The sequence below is a fragment of the Sus scrofa genome, chromosome 13 (assembly GCF_000003025.6).
Source record: "Sus scrofa isolate TJ Tabasco breed Duroc chromosome 13, Sscrofa11.1, whole genome shotgun sequence".
NCBI classification, from domain to species: Eukaryota; Metazoa; Chordata; class Mammalia; order Artiodactyla; family Suidae; genus Sus; species Sus scrofa.
In genome coordinates, this window is record NC_010455.5 from 67946718 (window position 1) to 67966009 (window position 19292).

General features: G+C 40.9%; 1 protein-coding gene across 3 annotated transcripts in view; it reads right to left on the minus strand.

Moving 5' to 3' along the window:
• The window catches only part of TAMM41 (TAM41 mitochondrial translocator assembly and maintenance homolog), a 61051-nt gene that overhangs the window by 24242 nt on the left and 17517 nt on the right, over nt 1–19292 (minus strand). For all 3 annotated transcript variants that reach the window (XM_003132370.4, XM_003132371.4, XM_021069342.1), the window contains one exon: nt 4357–4502. In XM_003132370.4, coding sequence (XP_003132418.1) covers nt 4357–4502 — 146 coding nt within the window. The remainder of the gene's footprint in view (nt 1–4356; nt 4503–19292) is intronic.

Consider the following 19292-nt stretch of genomic DNA (forward strand, 5'->3'; position numbering starts at 1 on the left):
AGCTGGAGGAATCAGGTTCCTTGTCTTCAGACTATACTACAAAGCTAGAGTCATCAAAACAGAATGGTACTGGCACAAAACCAGAAATATAGATTAATGGAACAGAATAGAAAGCCCAGAAACAAACCCATGCACCTATGATCAACTAACCTACAACAAAGCAGGCAAGAATATACAACGGAGAAAAGACAGACCCTTCAATAAGTAGCACTGAGAAAACTGGATGGCTATATGTAAAAGAATGAAGTTAGAATATTCTATAACACCATATACAAAAATAAACTCAAAATGGATTAAAGATCTAAATGTAAGACTGGATACTGTAAAACTCATTAGGCAGAACACTCTCTGACATAAATCTCAGCAATATCTTTTTGGATCTGCCTCCTAGAATAATGGAAGTAAAATCAAAAATAAACAAATGGGACCTAATTAAACTTAAAAGCTTTTGAATAGCAAATGAAACCAAAACAAAGTGAAAAGACAACACAGAGAATGGGAGAAAATATCTGTAAGTAATGTGACCAACAAGGGATTAATCTCCAAAATATACAATTCATGAAGCTCAGTATAAAAAAAAAATTAAAAATGGGTAGAAGATCTAAATAGACATTTCTCCAAAGACGACATACAGATAACCAAAACGCACATGAAAAGATGTTCAACACTGCTAATTATTAGGGAAATGCACATCAAAATACAATGAAGTATCACCTCACAACAGTCAGAATGGCCATCTTTAAGAGTCTACAAACAATAAATGCTGGAGAGGGTGTAGAGAAAAGGGAACCCTCCTACACTGCTGGCGGGAACATTAACTGGTATAACTACTATGGAGAACAGCATGGAAGTTTCCTCAAAGAACTAAATATAGAGCTACCATATATTCAGCAATTCCACTCTTGGGCATATATCTGGAGAAAACCACAATTCAAATTGATACATGTACCCCAATGTTCAATGCAGCACTATTTACAATAGCCAAGACATAGAAGCAACATAAATGCCCATCAACAAAGGAATGGACAATTAAGATGTGGTAAATATATACAACGGACTATTAGTCAGCCATAAAAAAAAAAAGAAATAATGCCATTTGCAACAACATGGATAGATCTAGAAATTATCATATTAAGTGAAGTAAGTCAAAAAGAGATAAGACAGGAGTTCCCATCGTGGCACAGTGGTTAACGAATCCGACTAGGAACCGTGAGGTTGCGGGTTCGGTCCCTGCCCTTGCTTAGTGGGTTAATGATCCGGCATTGCCATGAGCTGTGGTGTAGGTTGCAGACGCGGCTCGGATCCCGCATTGTTGTGGCTCTGGCGTAGGCCTGTGGCTACAGCTCCGATTAGACCCCTAGCCTGGGAACCTCCATGTGTCGCGGGAGCGGCTCAAGAAATGGCAAAAAGACAAAAAAAAAAAAAAAAAAGAGAGATAAGACAAATATCATATTATATCACTTATATGTGGAATCTAAAAAAAAAGGATACGAATGAACTTATTTATAAAACAGAAACAGACTTACAGACTTCAAAAACAAATGCATGGTTACCAAAGGGGAAAGGCTGGGGGAGGAGTGGATTGGGGTTTGGAGATTAGCACATGCACAATATTGTATATGGAATGGATGGTCAATGGGGACTTGCTCCATGCACAGGGAACTCCACTCAATACTGTGTGATAACTTACATGGGAAAAGAATTTGAAAAAGAATGGATCTGTGTATGTGTATAACTGAATCACTTTGTTGTAGAGGAGAAGTTATTACAACATTGTAAATCACCTATATTTCAATAAAATTAGAAAATTTTAAAAATATAAAAAAGATTATATATAACTGAATCACTTTTCTGTACCCCATAAACAAATGCAACACTGTAAACCAACTATACTTTAATAGAAAATAAGTTTTACATACACACACACACACAAATATATATATATATATATATCTGAATGGACTGAAAACAAAAAAAATATGAAAGAAACAGGCAAGAGGTAAAAAAAAAAACTAAACAAGAAGGTCTAACAATCAACTAACAGGAATTCCAGAAAGAAAACACTAAGAAAATAGATATAAAGAAAATGTTAAAAAAAAATTCCCCCAAAATTGAAGCTTGTAATTTCCAGAGTAAACTCATGAAGTGCCAGAATGAAAAATATAAAATTATCATGAAATTTAAGGATGATGGAAAAAAGGAGAAGATCCTAAATACTGTAAGAGAGGTAAAAATAAAAAGGTCACATCCAACGGACAGAATTTGAAATTTGTTGGATTCTCTCCTTGCTTCTTCTGTTCTTTCCTTTCTCCCTCCTTCTGTCCCTCCCTCCCTTCCTTCCAGCTTGCAGCAATGCTGGATCCTTTAACCCACTGCACTGGACTGGGGATCAAATCCTCCACAGGGACCCAAGCCACTGTAGTCAGGTTTTTAACCCACTGCAACACAGCAGGAACTCCTGCTGAATTTTTTAATGCAATACTGGCAACTAGAAGAAATGAAGCCATAACCTAAGAACTCTGTGGGAAAATTATTTTTAACCTAGAATTTGATATCTAGCCCAAACCATCAATGATGCAAGGATACAATTTTCAGATGTACCTGGTCTCAAAAAATTTACCTCCCTCACAACCTATGTTAGGAAGTACTAAAAGCTATATTTCATCAAATCTAAAGTGTAAGCCATGAAAGAGGAAAAGATCCAGAAAAAACCAAAAAACTAGCAAAGGAGAAAGGAAGAAATTCTCAGGTGATAATGAAAGAGAGTTCCAGGAGAAGAACTACGCAGCAAGCCTAGAAATCAACCAGCACCAAAAGGAACTCCAGGAAGTATGTCCCCAAGCAAAGCAAGAGATAAAGAAAACATCTGATGTGTCTGTCTAGAGTGGGAGAAGTTTCACACATCTGTAAGACAGTCTGAGGATGAATGAGTTACATACAAGTGAAAATATAAGTGAAAAAGATGAGGCAACAATTAATGCTAAGAAAGATACAGTTGTACAGGAAAGGAAATTTCACAGTGGTATGTATATCTTAGCAATGAAGAAAGTCAACTGTCATAATGAAGTAAATACTGAATATGAACCTAACCAAAAATTATGAAATAACTATGTGTGAAGCATGAGGTGGGAGGGGAAGAGAGAAAGAAGGAGGGAGAATGTTCATGGGGGTGCCTCAGAGTAAAAATATCCTTATATTCCATAAAAATAAAGCACAAAGTAGAAAAAAATCAAGCGATAACAATCAAATCATATTACTTAGAATTATGGCGGTAAAACATGAGAGGAATCAGCAAACGAGATTCTGCTCTGGGAGGTAGCACTGACAGGCAGGAGGGTGTATAGTTGGGAAATGATACTTTTTGTTATAAATCTTAGAGTACCATTTGGTTTTTAAACAATGTGCATGTATTACTTTGAGAAAAGTAAAAATGAAAAACAAAGACCTCAATCTAAAGCAAATACGGCAAAATCTGTAAACCTGAGTAATGGGTATTCTGGGCATTGATGTTATTCTCCAATCTTATGTTTAAAATAATTCCTGTTTCTTAAAAGTTCCTTTTCAGTCCTAGAAATTCCATTAATTTGTTATTCAACCCAATATTAACTGCCCCTATTACCTGGAAGAGGAAGACCATTAAAATAGTAAAAAGTATACTTTACCTTAAAGATTAAAAAAACTTGTGGTTTCTATAGTTTATAAAATCTTCAATTCAAATTACTTTCTCAAAGGAAAGGTTCTTTGACTTTTATTTTTGAAACACAAATACTATTTTGAAAAATGCCTTGAAAGAAAGTTGTGTTTGCTATATCAAAAGAAAAGTTCCAAGACATGACACATATAACAAGTAGGGAAAAAATAAGCTTCAGAAAAACACAGAGTACATTTATGTAAAGTAAAAACAAACAAAAAAGACCACACTTCTTCACCCGTGTGTCTATGTACAAATATATACAAAGGTGCACGTAATAAGGTCTGGAAGGACACATGCCAAATTGTCATGTCCCTTTGGGAGGGCAGATGTACCCTGGGATGGAAAGAAGGTAATCTGAGAGTTTCTTTTCACTTGTTTTTGATTGATAATTAATACACAAAGTAAGAATTCAAATGGCAGAAAAGATACACAGGGTGAAGATCAGTCCCCACCCCTGGTCCCCTTCTCCAAAGAAGCCTCTTAGCACTAGTCATTTCTGTTACCTTTTAGCCTTATTCCCAATATAGAGAAAAACATGTTTACATATAAAATGTACTTTTAAAAAATATGTTATCACACTAGTCACACTGCTTACCCCCTACTTTTCCCCTTAAAACAGCTCATGACTTAGAAAGGATCCACACAATTTCCCACACAGTTACCTCCAGGCTGCCTTGCTGGATTTTATACACCACTTGGGGGTTCTCCTGTAGAATGCTGCCATAGAGTTCACGAAAGTGGGCTATGTTGGGCTTCACAATATTCAACACTTTCATCCTATCCTCTCCAACCACCATGCGAAAGTCACCTGGTTAAAACAAACAAACAAAAAAGAATTTTCCACAGCGAATCCACATTCGACCCATGAACTACAGTCTCCACACCAATATTGAACTAGTTCAAACTGGTAGGATCTCTCACTGAAAACACTTGCTTTTCCTCCTTAAAACCTCAACAGGGAGTTCCCGTCGTGGCGCAGTGGTTAACGAATCCGACTAGGAACCATGAGGTTGCGGGTTCGGTCCCTGCCCTTGCTCAGTGGGTTAACGATCCGGCGTTGCCATGAGCTGTGGTGTAGGCTGCAGACGCGGCTCGGATCCCGCGTTGCTGTGGCTCTGGCGTAGGCCAGTGGCTACAGCCCGATTCAACCCCTAGCCTGGGAACCTCCATATGCCGCGGGAGCGGCCCAAGAAATAGCAACAACAACAACAAAAGACAAAAGACAAATAAATAAATAAATAAATAAAATAAAAAAAAAAAAGAAAAAAAAAAAAAACCTCAACAAAATGCCCCATGAATACAAGGTACTTATTTAGGAGAAAAAAGGTTCTCAAATCACAAAGCCCTTTAGTCACATAAAATTTAGTTACCTAAATACAAAAGGTTGTCATCACTGAGAAGCTAATATGTGTTTTTTTTCCAAAGCAGAAGATTCAGGGGTTTTGTTTGTTTGTTTGTTTTTGTCTTTTTAGGGCCATACCCACGGCATATGGAGGTTCCCAGACTAGGGGTCAAATTGGAGCTACAGCTGCCGGCCTATACCACAGCCACAGAAACATGAGATCTAAGCTGTGTCTGTGACCTACACCACAGCTTATGGCAATGCCGGATCCTTAACCCACTGAGCAAGGCCGGGGATCAAACCTGCATCCTCAGGGATGCGAGTCAGATTCGTTTTTGCTGAGTCACAATAGGAACTCTGAAAGCAGAAGATTCTGTATTTATAAACTTTCATCCTATGAATAAAACACTGCCTGTAACCAATCACAGACAAGGGGGTTGTGTCTATCACCTTAGCCATGTCCTTGGTGCTGTTTGCTCAGCTAGGCTCTGCTTCCTGTGTTTGCATGAGGGCTTTTGAGGTGCTTTATGAATATAAATAACATTATTATATTTGATAAGGGCAAGAGTAGTGAATGTTAAAAGTTCTAGTAAAAAGAGGTTTACACTTAGGATAAACTTGAAAGCAGATATAATTTTAAAAATTGCAAGTGGTGAACATGCTGATCTTCTAGAGAAGCAAGAGCATGTGGGACTCTTCCTGGGGACATAGAAGATGATGGCAGTCATTCTGAGGAGCTCATTCTACCCTAAGGACATTGGTAGGCGGCACACATTATCTTGGAGTTCTCCCTCTAGCGTATTAGCAGGCCAGAACCAGCCTCAGGTCCTGCAGCCATCTACCCTTAGACCAGCCCCAACACCAACAGGTCAGCAGCCATTGCATAAGGCAGGGTCTGGAAGCTAACAGGAGTAGGGGCCAGCCCTGCCTATGAGCATGCCCCACCACAACAGAAGAGCCCATGAGGGCCATATAGGAGGCACCCCTAGAGCAGACAGCCCTAGTGACCAGAAGGGGGAGTGCTGCTGGGTCCCCTAGGGCATCTCCTATATAAGGCCGTTCCTCCAAGGTCAGGAAACATCCAGCTTCACCCTGACACCAAACAAGCAACCAGCATCACCCTGAAACCAAAACCAGACAAAGACAGTGAAAAGAAAAAAAAAAGAAAAATACAGGCCAGTATTACTGATGAACACAGATGCAAAAACTCTCAACAAAATATCAGCAAACCAAATTTAATATTATAGTGAAAGGATCACACACTATGATCAAGTGGGATTTATTCTAGGGATGCAAGCATGGTTCAATATCTTCAAATCAATCAAAGAGATATACCAGATCAACAAATTGAATAAAAATCATATGATCATCTCAATAGCTGCAGAAAAAACTTCATAAAATTCAACATGACTTTATGATAAAAAAAAATCTCAACAAAGTAGGTATACAGGGAACATACCTCAACATAATAAAGACTCTGTATGACAAACATACAGCTAACTTCATCCTCAGCAGTGAAAAGCTGAATTCATTTCCTCTAAGATCAGGAACAAAGATACCCACACTTGCCACTTTTATTCAACACAGTATTAGAAGTCTTAGCCACAACAATCAGATCAGAAAAAGAGATAAAAGGAATCCAAACTGGAATGCAAGAAGTAAAAAAGTTACAAGATAAAAATTAATATATAGAGATCAGTTGCATTTCTATACAATAATAATGAAATATCAGAAAGAAGAAAACCTCATTTACATTTAATCAAAAAGAATGAAATATTTAGGAATAAATCTAACCAAGGAGGTAAAGGACTTGTACTCAGAAAATTGTAAGACACTGATGAAAGAAAATGAAGACGACACAAGTAGAAAAATAAACCATGCTTATAGACTGGAAGAATTAATATTATTAAAATGAACATACTACCTAAGGCAACCTATAGTTTCAATGCAATCCCTATCAAAACACCAATAGTGGAGTTCCTGTTGTGGTTCAGCGGTTAAAAAACCCAACTAGCATCCATGAGGTTGCAGGTTTGATCCCTGGCCTCCTTCAGTGGGTCAAGGATTCAGCGTTGCTGTGAGCTGTGGTGTAGGTTGCAGACATGGCTCGGATCCTATGTTGCTGTGGCTCTGGTGTAGGCCAGTGGCTACAGCTCTGATTGGACCCCTAGCCTGAAAACCTCCCTGTGCCTCGGGTACAGCCCTAAAACGACAAAAACAAACAAAAAAAACCAAAAAACAAACCCCCAAACAAAAAAACAATGGTATTTTTCACAGAACTAGAATGTATAATTCTAAAATCTATATAAAAACATAAGAGACCCCAAGTAGCCAAAACAATCCTGAGAAAAAGGAACAAAGCTGGATGTATCATACTCCCTGATTTCAAACTATATGACAAAATTACAGTAATTAAAATAGTATGGTATTGGCACAAAAACAGACATATAGATCAATGGACCAGAATAGAGAGGCCAGAAATAAATCCATGCTTATATGGTCAATGAGTCTATAACAAAGAAGGCATGAACATACCATAGGGAAAAGACAGCCTCTTCAATGAATGGTATTAGGAAAACTGGATAGCTACATACAAAAGAATGAAACTGGACTACTTTCCCATACCACATAAAAAAATAAACTCAAAATAGATTAAAGACTTAAATATAAGAGCAGAAACCATAAAACTCCTGACAGAAAACACAGGCAATATGCTTCTCCTTTTTTTTATGGCCACACCATGGCATATGGATGAATGGGCCAGGGACTGAATCTGAACCACAGCTGTGATCTACGCTATAACTGCATCATCGCCAGATCCTTTAACCCACCATGCCGGGCTGGGGATTGAACTCATGCCTCTGTAGTGACCCTAACAGATGCAGTCGGAGTCTTAATCCACTGTGCCACAGCAAGAACTTGGTAGTATGCTCCTTTGATATCAGTCTTAGTGATATTTTGGCGGGAATCTGTCTCCTTAGGCAAGGGACATAAAATCAAAAATAAACAAGTGGACCACATAAAACTAAAAACCTTTTGCATGGCAAGGAAATCAACAAAACAAAATGGCAGCCTTACTGAATGGGAGATGATATTTGCAAATGATATATCTGATGAGGTTAATATTCAAAATACAAAGAACTCACACAACTCAATATCAAAAAAATCCAAAGAACCAGATTTTAAAAATGGGCAGAGCATCTGTGTAGGCATTTTTCCAAAGACATAAGGATGGCCAACAAGAGCATGAAAAGATGCTTAACATCACTAATCATTAAGGAAGTACAAATTAAAGGCAACAAGGTATCACCTCACACCTATCAGAATGGCTAGCACCAAAAAGACCACAAGTAACAAGTGTTGGTGAGGGTGTGGAAAAAAGGGAACCTTTTGCACTGTTGGTAGGAATATAAATTGGTACAGTCACTATGGAAAACAGTAGAGTTTCCTCCCAAAATTAAAAACAGAACTACCACATGATCCAGGGATCCCACTTCTGAGTATTTTTCCAAAGAAAACAAAAACACTAATTTGAAAAGACATGCGCAATCTTATGTTCACAGCAGCATTATTTACAATAGCCAAGATATGGAAGCAACTTAAGTGCCCATCGATAGATGAATGGCTAAAGAAGGTGTGATACATATACACAACGGAATATTAGCCATAAAAAATGAAATACTGCCATTTATGACAACATGGATGGACCTAGAGGGTATTACTATGTGAACCAGACAGAAAAAGACAAGTATGATTTCACTTATATGTGGAAACTAAAAAACAAAACAAACATAACAAAATTGAAAGAGACCCACAGAGAACAAATAGGTGGTTGGCAGAGAGGAGAATGGGTAGAGATATGAATAAAATAAATGAGGGATATTAAGAGGTATAAACTTACAGTTATGAAATAAGTCAGATAAAATGTACAGCACAGGGAATATAGTCATTAATATCGTAGTAACTTTGTATGGTGACAGATGTTAACTAGACTTATCGTGGTGATCATTTTGTAATGTATAAAAAATCACATCATTATGTTGTACACCTGAAACTAATATAACATTGTTAAGTCAATTATGCTTCCATTTTTTAAAAAAAGGAACATCAAAAGGCTGCCTCAATATGATGCCAAAGTATCTGGAAAAAAGTATAAAATGTAGTTAATAATTTCTTTTTACCAAAAGGATTAGGCCCAGTTTACAGTTAAAAAAATACAAGTGGTGAGAAAGGAGGAACTTTACATTTGCCTATGAGATGAACTGAGCTGCAAAAGTAGTAACTCAAAAGATAAAGATAAAACTTCTGAAACAAAGTGCCCACCCTGCCTATGCCATTGGCAATCATCAGCAAGATAGGGGGCAAAAGAGATACAAAATGGGGAGTTTCCACTGTGGCACAGTGGGTTAAAAAAATATCCAACTACAGCAGCTCAGGTAGCTATAAAGGCACAGATTAGATCCCTGGCCCTGGAACTGCCACATGCTGCAGGTGTGGCCATTAAAAAAAAAGAAAAAAAAGAGTGACGAAATGGGAAACCTTGATTGAAGGCCTAAGGGCCTAAGGGCAAATGTTAAATCAAGAGCCTGGGCAAAGTGAGGACCTCCCGGGAAGCCTGGAGAAAGCAGCATGCCAGAAGCCTCTGCTGGACGAAGTCATCAGAGAAAGAGCAGGAGAAACCTCAGCTGCTGAGGAATCCCCTGGGGCAAGGTGACAATTTATTTATCATCCCAAGCAGGTCACTGCTGAGGGTGAAGGGGCCGCTACAGGTAATCACATGAGGACAATGGGCAAACCAGGACACATGGTTACCCCGCCCCCCAACCCCAGGTTCTTTTCTTGGGAGCAGGGAAGAGAATCGTGGAAATTATGACCTGTCACAGCCTCTCTGAGTGCAAACTGCTGGCTTGTTTTGGAAAAATAAAGATACCCAATGGTAAGTACTTCAGTAAGAATAAGATACACAGGGGTTTCAAGCTCCAAGGACCAACCTCGGCTATAGTTTGGCAGAAGGCATGTGGAGACTGTGAGCTTTGGACAAAGACTTAAAAATGGCCTCTGGAACTGAGCTGTGCAGGGAGGTGGGGACCGGTTAGGGCAGTGAAGGCAGTCCTGTCACAACACGTTGTGCAACGTGCACCATGCTGTTTTCACTATTACTTAGAGAGAGCTGCAGTTAAGCCCGATGACGGCGAGAGAGCATACAGAGAAGTGGGTTCTTTCACATAACGGCTTTTGACTTCATAAAACTGTCTCCTAAAGCTGTCTGGAGCTGAGGATGACGAAACCTCATCTCTGGAGAGGAAGCCAAAGCAACAAACCCAGAAGTTTGGCCCTAAAGTCTGCTGAGCATGTGCTAAGTGCCAGGCCCTGCTCCGACCTCATTTGGTCCACATGGCCGTCCTCTTGGGGAGACACTGCCCGCACCCCATGGGGAATGAAGATGCAGAGATGATTTCCCAGGAAGAGGCTACACTGCACAGTATACCTGTTCACTGAAGCACAACCTGTAACACTGAAATCCTGGCAGCAACCCTGATGTCCCACGGCAGGGTGGCAACTGAGCTGTGACGGTGCTCCCACATCCCACCACAGTGTGACACTGTTACAAATGATAAGGATCACACACAGCAAGATGGAAAATGATCATGTGATAATAGGCAGTTACGAAACCAGGATGCAAAAGCACAAAAAGGAAACATCATGAAAAAAACGGAAAAATAAGACAAAAGGATTACTTAAAAAACGATTAGGTTTACTCTAATAAGATAGACATTTTATTGTTGGCTTTAAAAAAAAAAATTTATGGCTGCACCTGTGGCATGTAAGTTCTCAGGCCAGGGATTGAACCAAGCTGTGGCTGCGGCAACACTGGATCCTTTAACCTACTGCACTGGGCCAGGAATCGAACCTGCACCTCCACATTGACTCGAACTGCTGCAGTTGGATTCTTGCCCTGTTATACCAGGGCCGGAACTCCTATTGTGGGCTTTTTAAAGGCGTGTGCTTCACATCCGCTCTCTCATTGAGTCTGGCAAAGCCTCATAAAGAAGGTGCTGATTATTCTCAGTTTCACAGGTGAGGAGAATAGATGGTGGTACAAGCACAGCCTGCCCAAGGCCCAGCCACTTCTCAGGACCAGGGTAGGGACATTTCAGGCACTAGCTTTATGTCATTTCTTCTCCATGTCCCTCACTTCTGCAGGGCTGGCATACTACTAGCAGGTTTTTTTTTTTTGTTTTTTGTTTTTTTGTTTTTGTCTCGTAAGGGCCACACCTGCAGTATATGGAAGTTCCCAGGCTAGGGCTTGAATCGGAGCTGTAGCCACTGGCCTACACCACAGCCACAGCAAAGTGGGATCCAAGACACATCTGTGACCTACACCACAGCTTGTGGCAATGCCAGATCCTTAACCCACTAAGCAAGGTCAGGAATCGAACTTTCATCCTCATGGATCCTAGTTGGGTTCATTACCACTGAGGAGCTCCTACTTCTAGCATTTTAAAATAGATTCACAGATGCACAGACACGTTTCAGCAAACATGAATGGAGAGGCAACTGGGTCACTTTCAATTGTGTAAATGCTTATACTTTTATTCAAGCCTACCAAAGCTTTCTGTTAATCTCTGAAAGGTGGAATGGCATCAAACTCTGAATCTAACACCACTGGCTTGGAAATGAAAGATCAGTTTGCATCACTGTTGCCTCCTAAAAATCTGTGCCATTTCTTCTTGTTCTGTAGGTTCAACCAAGAAAAAGCTCTTATATTTTAAGACATAACCTTCTGAGAGAGGGACTGTATTCCACCAGCAGGTAAAAGCAAACACATGCAAATGCTCCCAAAAGAACAAGTGCCATGATTCAAGGACCTGGAAATACCATGGACTTACTGAGAACAGGGATGGAAGCTTATGCATTCCTGAGTCCCCTGGGCGCCACCTGGCACATGGAGGCGCATCAATAAACATCTGCAGAATTGAATCTCTCCAACTCCTGTGCAACCAGCTCAGCCACAGGAAGAGCAAGCACATGGGCTTATGACCTGCTGCTTCAGAACAAAATGAATAAAATCGTGGGCACAGCGTGAACCAGCATCTGATCCTAGGAATCAATTTTTCTTACCTCTAGAGATATGCTTGCAACAAAACACAGGGATTGAGAAAAACCGACTGTTGACTTTCATTATGTGCCTCTACTGCTGGGTTTAACTCTTAACTGCTCAAGCCAGAGAAGTGCCAGTCTAACCCAAAGCTTAACCAAAGGGCTTCTCGATTGTACATGAGACAAAGTCACAGGCTTGTGACTCACAGGCTGGCTCCATGATTTCAGCACAGCCCCAGTGACTGCGGACCTGATCACGAAAGTAGAGGTCTGAGTGGAAAGGCCCCAGCTTTCCAGGCCGGCAATGTCCCAGTGAGGCTAGAGTTGTTACCTAACCTCACTGAGTCACTTTCCTTCTCTGCAAAATGGCCATGACAGTCACACTAACCTCGTCAAGTGGCTTGTAGGTTGAAATGACTAAGGTATGAGAGATGATCCTGCATTAGGATCTGTACATGGGGAGGGCAGGATGGAGGGTACCTGCCATACTGCTGCCATTTCAGTTTAATAAACATCTGGGTGGCTACTAAGTGCCAGGAACTGGGCTGGACTCTGGAGATATAGACACAGGTCCTACCTTGGGCACAGGAGACAACTGACGAGAAGGCACAGCCCTTTGGTGCAGGTCATGGTGTGAGACTTGCTCCAAGAAGCGCTCAAGACAGGAGCCCAAATCAGACACTGACATGGCAAAATCATATTCATCTTAAAGATTTTTGAGATATAAATCATATACCATATAATTCATCTATGTAAAGCACATAATTCCACATGTTTTAGTCTATTTACAGGGTTATGCAAACATCCAATTTTAGAATATTTCCTCCTCCCTACAAGCAACCCTGTGCTGTTAGCAGCCACTGTGCCCCCACCCTCCCACCCGCAGCCCCAGGCAAAGACTAATCTCTTTCTGTCTCTCTAGATCTGCCTCTTCTGGGGATTTTATTTAAGTGGAACTGTACAGCATATGGTCTCTTAGGACAAAGCACAATGTTTGCAAAGTTCAGCACGTTGTAGTACACATCAGCACTTATTCCTCTTTATGGAGGAATGATATTTCACTGAACAGATGTGCCATATTTTATTTATCCATCTCTCAGTTGATGGGCTTTGGGGCTGTTCCCGCTTATTATGAAGAATGCCATGGTTTTTGTGTGGATATATGCTCTCATTCTCTTGGGTAGATACCTAGGAGTAGAAGTGCTGAGTCATAGAGTAACTTTAATATTTTGAGCAACTGCTAAACTGTTTTTCCAAAGCAGCAGCACCACTTTACATCCCTACCAGCAATGTATGAGGGTTTCAATTTCTCCACATTCTTGTTAACACCTGCTCTCATTTGTTGTTTTGATTACAGCCATTGTAGTGGGTATGAAATGGTGTCTCTGTGGTAATGACTAACATTGAGCATTTTTTTTTAAATTTTAAAGTTTTTGTCTTTTTTAGGGCCTCACTCACAGGGTATGGAAATTCCTAGGCTAGGCCTCAAATGGAGCTGTAGCTGCTGGTTATGCCACAGCCACAACCACGCCAGATATGAGCCCCATCTGCAAACTACACTGCAGCTCACAGCAACGCCAGATCCTTTACCTGCTGAATGAGGCCAGGGATTGAATCTGTGTCCTCATGAATACTAGTCAGATTCGTTTCCACTGAGGCACGACGGGAACTCCTTTTTTAAGTATCTTCTCATGTGCTTTTTTGCTGTTTACTTTTTTTTTTGAAAGAAAATGCCTATCAAATCCTTTGCCCATTTCTGTATTGGGTTGTCTTTTTATTGCATTCTAAGAAGGCTTTGTATGTTCCGGATACTAGTCCCTTATTAGATATATGATTTGTAAATATTTTCTCCCATTTTGCTTGTCTTTTCACTTTCTTGTTAGTTTCGTTTGTAGCACAGAAGTTTAATTTTTCTACAGTCTCATTTTTCTACTTCTTTTGTTGTTTGTGCTTTTGGTGTATAACTAAGAGACCACTGCACAACCCAAAATCACTCTTTGAAGACTGACTTTAGTTCTTACATTTAGCTCTTACATCCATGATACATTCTGAGTTAACTTCATGTTAATTTTGTGTGTGGTGTTAGGGATCCAACTTCATTCTTTTACATGTGGACAAAAGAATTCTTATTTGAACAAAGATGACTAAGGCAGTATGACTAGGAGTCAGTCTAACATACCATTCAAAATATATCCTTAAAAATATCTCCATGGAGTTCCTGCTGTGGCGCAGTGGTTAACGAATCCAACTAGGAACCACGAGGTTGCGGGTTTAATCCCCAGCCTTGTTCAATGGGTTAAGGATCCAGCATTGCCATGAGCTGTGGTGAAGCTTGCAGACATGGCTCGGATCCTGCGATGCTGTGGCTCTGATGTAGAGGCCGGTGGCTACAGCTCCAATTAGACCCCTAGCCTGGGAACCTCCATATGCCACGGGAGCGGCCCAAGAAATGGCAAAAAACAAAAACAAAAAACCCCAAAAAAACAAACAAAAAAAATCTCCATGGCTGCAGAAAATATGCCATCATTCCACTAACTCACACACATGAAGGAGAATGAGTTAAGAATAAATGGCTGATGCACTTGGTAATGTAAAGTTGAGTCACCTTTCTCTTCCACACTTCAAAGAACACAAAACAGACAGGGGTAGGGAAGGATGGGGAGAAGTCAGCTTTACAATCCTGGTTTAGGAAGGAACCACTATCACAACCATTCTGCTATCCATGCAAGTATTTACTGAGCATCAGGGTCTGCCAGGCATTCGTGTAAGCACTGTGGGGAGTGAGCAAAACAGGACAAAAACGTCTGCCCTCTGCACTCCAGCAGTGGAACAGAGACCAAAGACACGTAACTCAACAAATAAACATATTTCGTATGGTCGAGTGCTAAGAAGAAAACACATAGAAAGATGACAGGGAATGGGGAGAAACACAAAAGTGCCCTGGGGGCAGATCATCCCAGGTGGGGACAGGGAACGACATTAGCCACAGCAGTGCAGTGTTAGTAATGAGGTTCTAGAACCAGGCCAAGTTCAACACTTAAAAGGCCCCATGACCCAGGACAAGGCACTTGACCTCTCTGGGCTTCAATATCCTCAAATGTAAAATGGAAGCAGAAACAGTAGCTAGTTTACAAGTCTGCAGGATTAAATGAGTTAATACATGTGAGGCACTTAGAACAATGCACACAGCAAGAAATCTATAAACGTTAGACACTACCGGTGGTTAACAAACCTTCAGAAGTGTTGTTGCATGCTTGGAAATTAGCAAGTGACTAAGTTAAAAAAAGTTCTAACCGAGGCTCGGAAAAGCTCAAACTTGCCAAGGACAGAGAAACATGCTTCCCAATAACGGAAAAGCCCACCCCAAGGTGCAGTTGTGCAATGAAACTGCCTGCAAGGTTACAGATGGTGCGACTGACGGTGAACAAATCTTAGTGGCTCTCACCCCAGAAAAAAGTTTCTTTATTGGCTTTTACCAGGATCTAGAAATGGGGATGTTTACTTGCATTCTAGAATTCTGGCACCCATTTCTAATTTTTTTCCAAGAATCGCTCAATTGGCAACTTCCTCCCTGCTTTGTCTTATTCCTAGAAGGAGCTGAGCCTTGTTGAAACAATCCGGGGTTGAAAAAAAACCCATGTTCCCTCTCAGTAGGAGTGCTTGAAGGTGTTTTTCATTCCTGAAGGAAGTGAATCCACCTGATTTAAGTACTCTGCTAATTTTGACAGGCTATTATTTGTTTGTCAACATGCAACAAGTTTTGTGATTATTATTCTAACTGACGACATTATTACATTTTGGAGAATGTGCCCAAGGAAGTTAGTGGCCCCCTCTGTCCCCTTCCCTACCAAAGAAATCTGTCCAAAGTGATTCACAGCTGTGTCTTTAATAAAACTATGATAAACAGAGGCAACCAAAGTATCCATTAATCAGAAGATGATTGAGTGAATAACAGTGTCAGTCTGAGAAAAGCCTCTTCCAGCAACAGCACATAATAATAGGCATAAATAATACCAGCAGTCATTTTCTGGATATCAACCATCAATGAGGTATGATATCGGAGGCTTTTATCAATTTTATCTCAGTGAAGACCTTTTATGAGATAATTATTTTCATTTTGCAAATAAGAAAACTGGGCCTCAGAAAGGTCCTAGCACCTCTACGAGGCTAGCGTTCAAACTCAGGTCTGACTGTAGTCTTTCCCTTTCTGTTGTCTATAGCAGGCGGCTGTGCTAATACAAACAAACATGTATCCAGAATAATAAGGGCAAACAGTCACTTAGCATTTACTATGTGCCAGGCACTGGGCTAAGCATTTCACATGTATGATTTAATTTAATCCATATAGAAACCCCTTGAGAGAAAAAGAAATTGAGTCAAAGAAATTGAGAAAAAGAAAGGAGATAAGAAACTTGCCCACAGACAGAGTTAGTGAAGGGTGCAGCTATGATGTGAACCCAGGAGGCTGACTCCAGAGCTCCAGTTTTTAAATGCTTCACTAATGCGGCCATATGAAGTTACATTATGATTAAAAAAAAAAAAAGAAAGAGTTCCTGCTGTGGCTCAGTGGGTTAAGAAACTAACTAGTATCCATGAGGATTCGGGTTCGATCCCTGCCCTTGCTTAGTGGGTTAAGGATCCAGTGTTACCGTAAGCTGTAGTGTGGATCACAGACACGGCTTGGATCTGGCGTTACTGTGGCTGTGGCATATGTAAGCCGCAGCTGCAGTTCTGATTCAACCCCCTAGCCTGCGAACTTCCATATGCTCCAGGTTCAGCCATAAAAAGACATTATAAAAAAAAAAAAAGAAAGGCAAGTTAGAAAATAGATTACTTGATCAGAAGTAGTGAAGGGTTTAACATTGATGATTTCCATGTGAAACTCTTCAATCCCTGAGGCACTGCCCTATAGTTTAATCCCCCATCACCACCCACACTTGCTGGGCTCCCTGCCCACCCACTCAACAAATATGCAGAGGGCCCACCAGCTGTGTCCACAGGCTGCAGACATGGGGCGACCCAACACAGACTTGTGCTCACCATTCTCCCGTAGGCTTCTCTCTGCCTGGACAGGTCTCACCTGAGCTCTCCACAGGGGTCCTCAATGGCTGGTGCTCAGTTCAAATGTTACCTCCCAGCGGGGCTGTCCCTGGTCACACTAAACTAAGACATGTTCGCCTCCTTCCCATTCTGTGCTGTCATGTGTTTGCCGTCTGACTTTTTTTTTTTTTTTTTTTTTTTTTGCTTTTTAGGGCTGCACCCATGGAGGTTCCCAGGCTATGGGTCTAATCGGAGCTACAGCTGCCTCCTTATGCGACAGCCCCAGATCTGAGCCAAGTCTGTGACCTACACTGCAGCTCACGGCAACACCGGATCCTTAACACACTGAGCGAGGCCAGGGATCAAACCTGCAACCTCATGGTTCCTAGTCGGATTCATCTCCACCGCGCCACGATGGGAACTCTGTCTGACTTTTCAACTACAAAGCAAGTCCCATGAGAGCAGGGGCTGGGCCTGCCTGGTTTGCTTCCTCCACACCCGGAGCTTAGAAGTGTGCCTAGCAGAGGACACTTACATACTTATGTGCTGAGAGAATAAAACTTTCTGGTTTTCAGCCTCTCTCTCTTCTGCATAGTGCTGGCAAAATGATCTTTCTGTAGCAACAAACCTCGGGCCATCCTGCAGTGCTGTAAAAGTGTGTGGCTCTTAGCTGTGTACAGGTTGTCAAACTGTCATCTCTGCTCACTCTGTATTCAACATCCTGCCCAACCTGGCTCTAACCTCTTCTCTAAAATACCAGAGAGGCAGTGAATTTAGGGGATTAAGTGTGTGGGCTAAGATTTCAGATCCACCATCTATTAATCTGCCAGAGAACTGACCTGAGACAGATTCAGGACTCAAGTTTTCTAATCTGTAAAATGGGGGTAATAACAGAGCATCGAAATCAAAGGGCTGTGGTGAAGAGTACACTGGTTATTAGATCAGAAGTATTGAGAGTCATTCCTGGCACACAGGAAGAAATGTGACTTTTTCCTGCCACAAGCCATGGACCTCGGTCACATCAGTCTGTTCTTTCTTCCCTAATTGAGCCACGCTCATTACACTCCCCTGCTTTTTTCACATGGGCTGTTTTTCAGTTTACCACTGACTCACTATGACTGCATGTTGTTTACTAATGTGAAGCTCCTTCGAGCAGAAATTATACCTTTAATTCTTTATAAGGTATAGGACACTGATTCATTTGAAAAATGTGAAACCAGGATCATTACCTAAAATCAGTCACTTTTATAGTTTGCATTTTCATAATAAGAATGTTCAAGGTGGCCCTTTAAAGTTCATTTTCTATTTACTTTAAATGCTGACTTCTAAGAATAACTGAAGGATTAGAAAGCTTTCTCCTCCTTGATTTTACAGGCTCTCATCTTCCACCTACTCCTTTCTCACCATCATTTATAGCAATAATGCCACAGATACTGACCTCAGGGCAGTTAAAGTGATCCTTAAATATTATGTAAAATATAGGGGTTATTATTACAACTGGTATTACTGACAGATATTGCCTCTGCCAGTTATAACTGGCAGGAACTTGTCCAATAGCACAGAGACACTGTTTTCCATGTCTCCCCACCCCATCCCCTTTGCCCAGGAGAAACAGTGAACTTCACCGGTTAGGACAACACTCTCTCTCGAGTGGAAACAGGTGGCAAATAAATGTCAAAGCTGTAAATAAAAATGATATTGGTGGGTAATTTGAAGTTTAGAATATTCTGAGGGCTTGGGAGGTTTGGGTAGTTTGTCCAAGGGAGAGATTCTGATCAATTCAAGGATAATGGGTTCTCAGAAGCCTAGGAAAGGCAGGTAGAAGATCTTGCCTTTCAACATATCACCTGGGGCAAATCTCATACCTATGCAAGACACCTGCCTGCAGGTCCTAGCTTCTTCCCTATCAGCACTGTTTTAGTCTAGTTCCATCGTATTACGGGCTAGGCAACCATTAATTACACACTGTGTCCTGGCTTAGGAACAACCATCATATATATTATTGTTTCAGTGGGAAAATATGTCCCCAGTCTAAACAACGGGCTTCTACAAGATGTTTTGGGAAACATCTCATTTATAAGGTGGGACTACAGAAAGTTGGAATCAGGTCCCTAT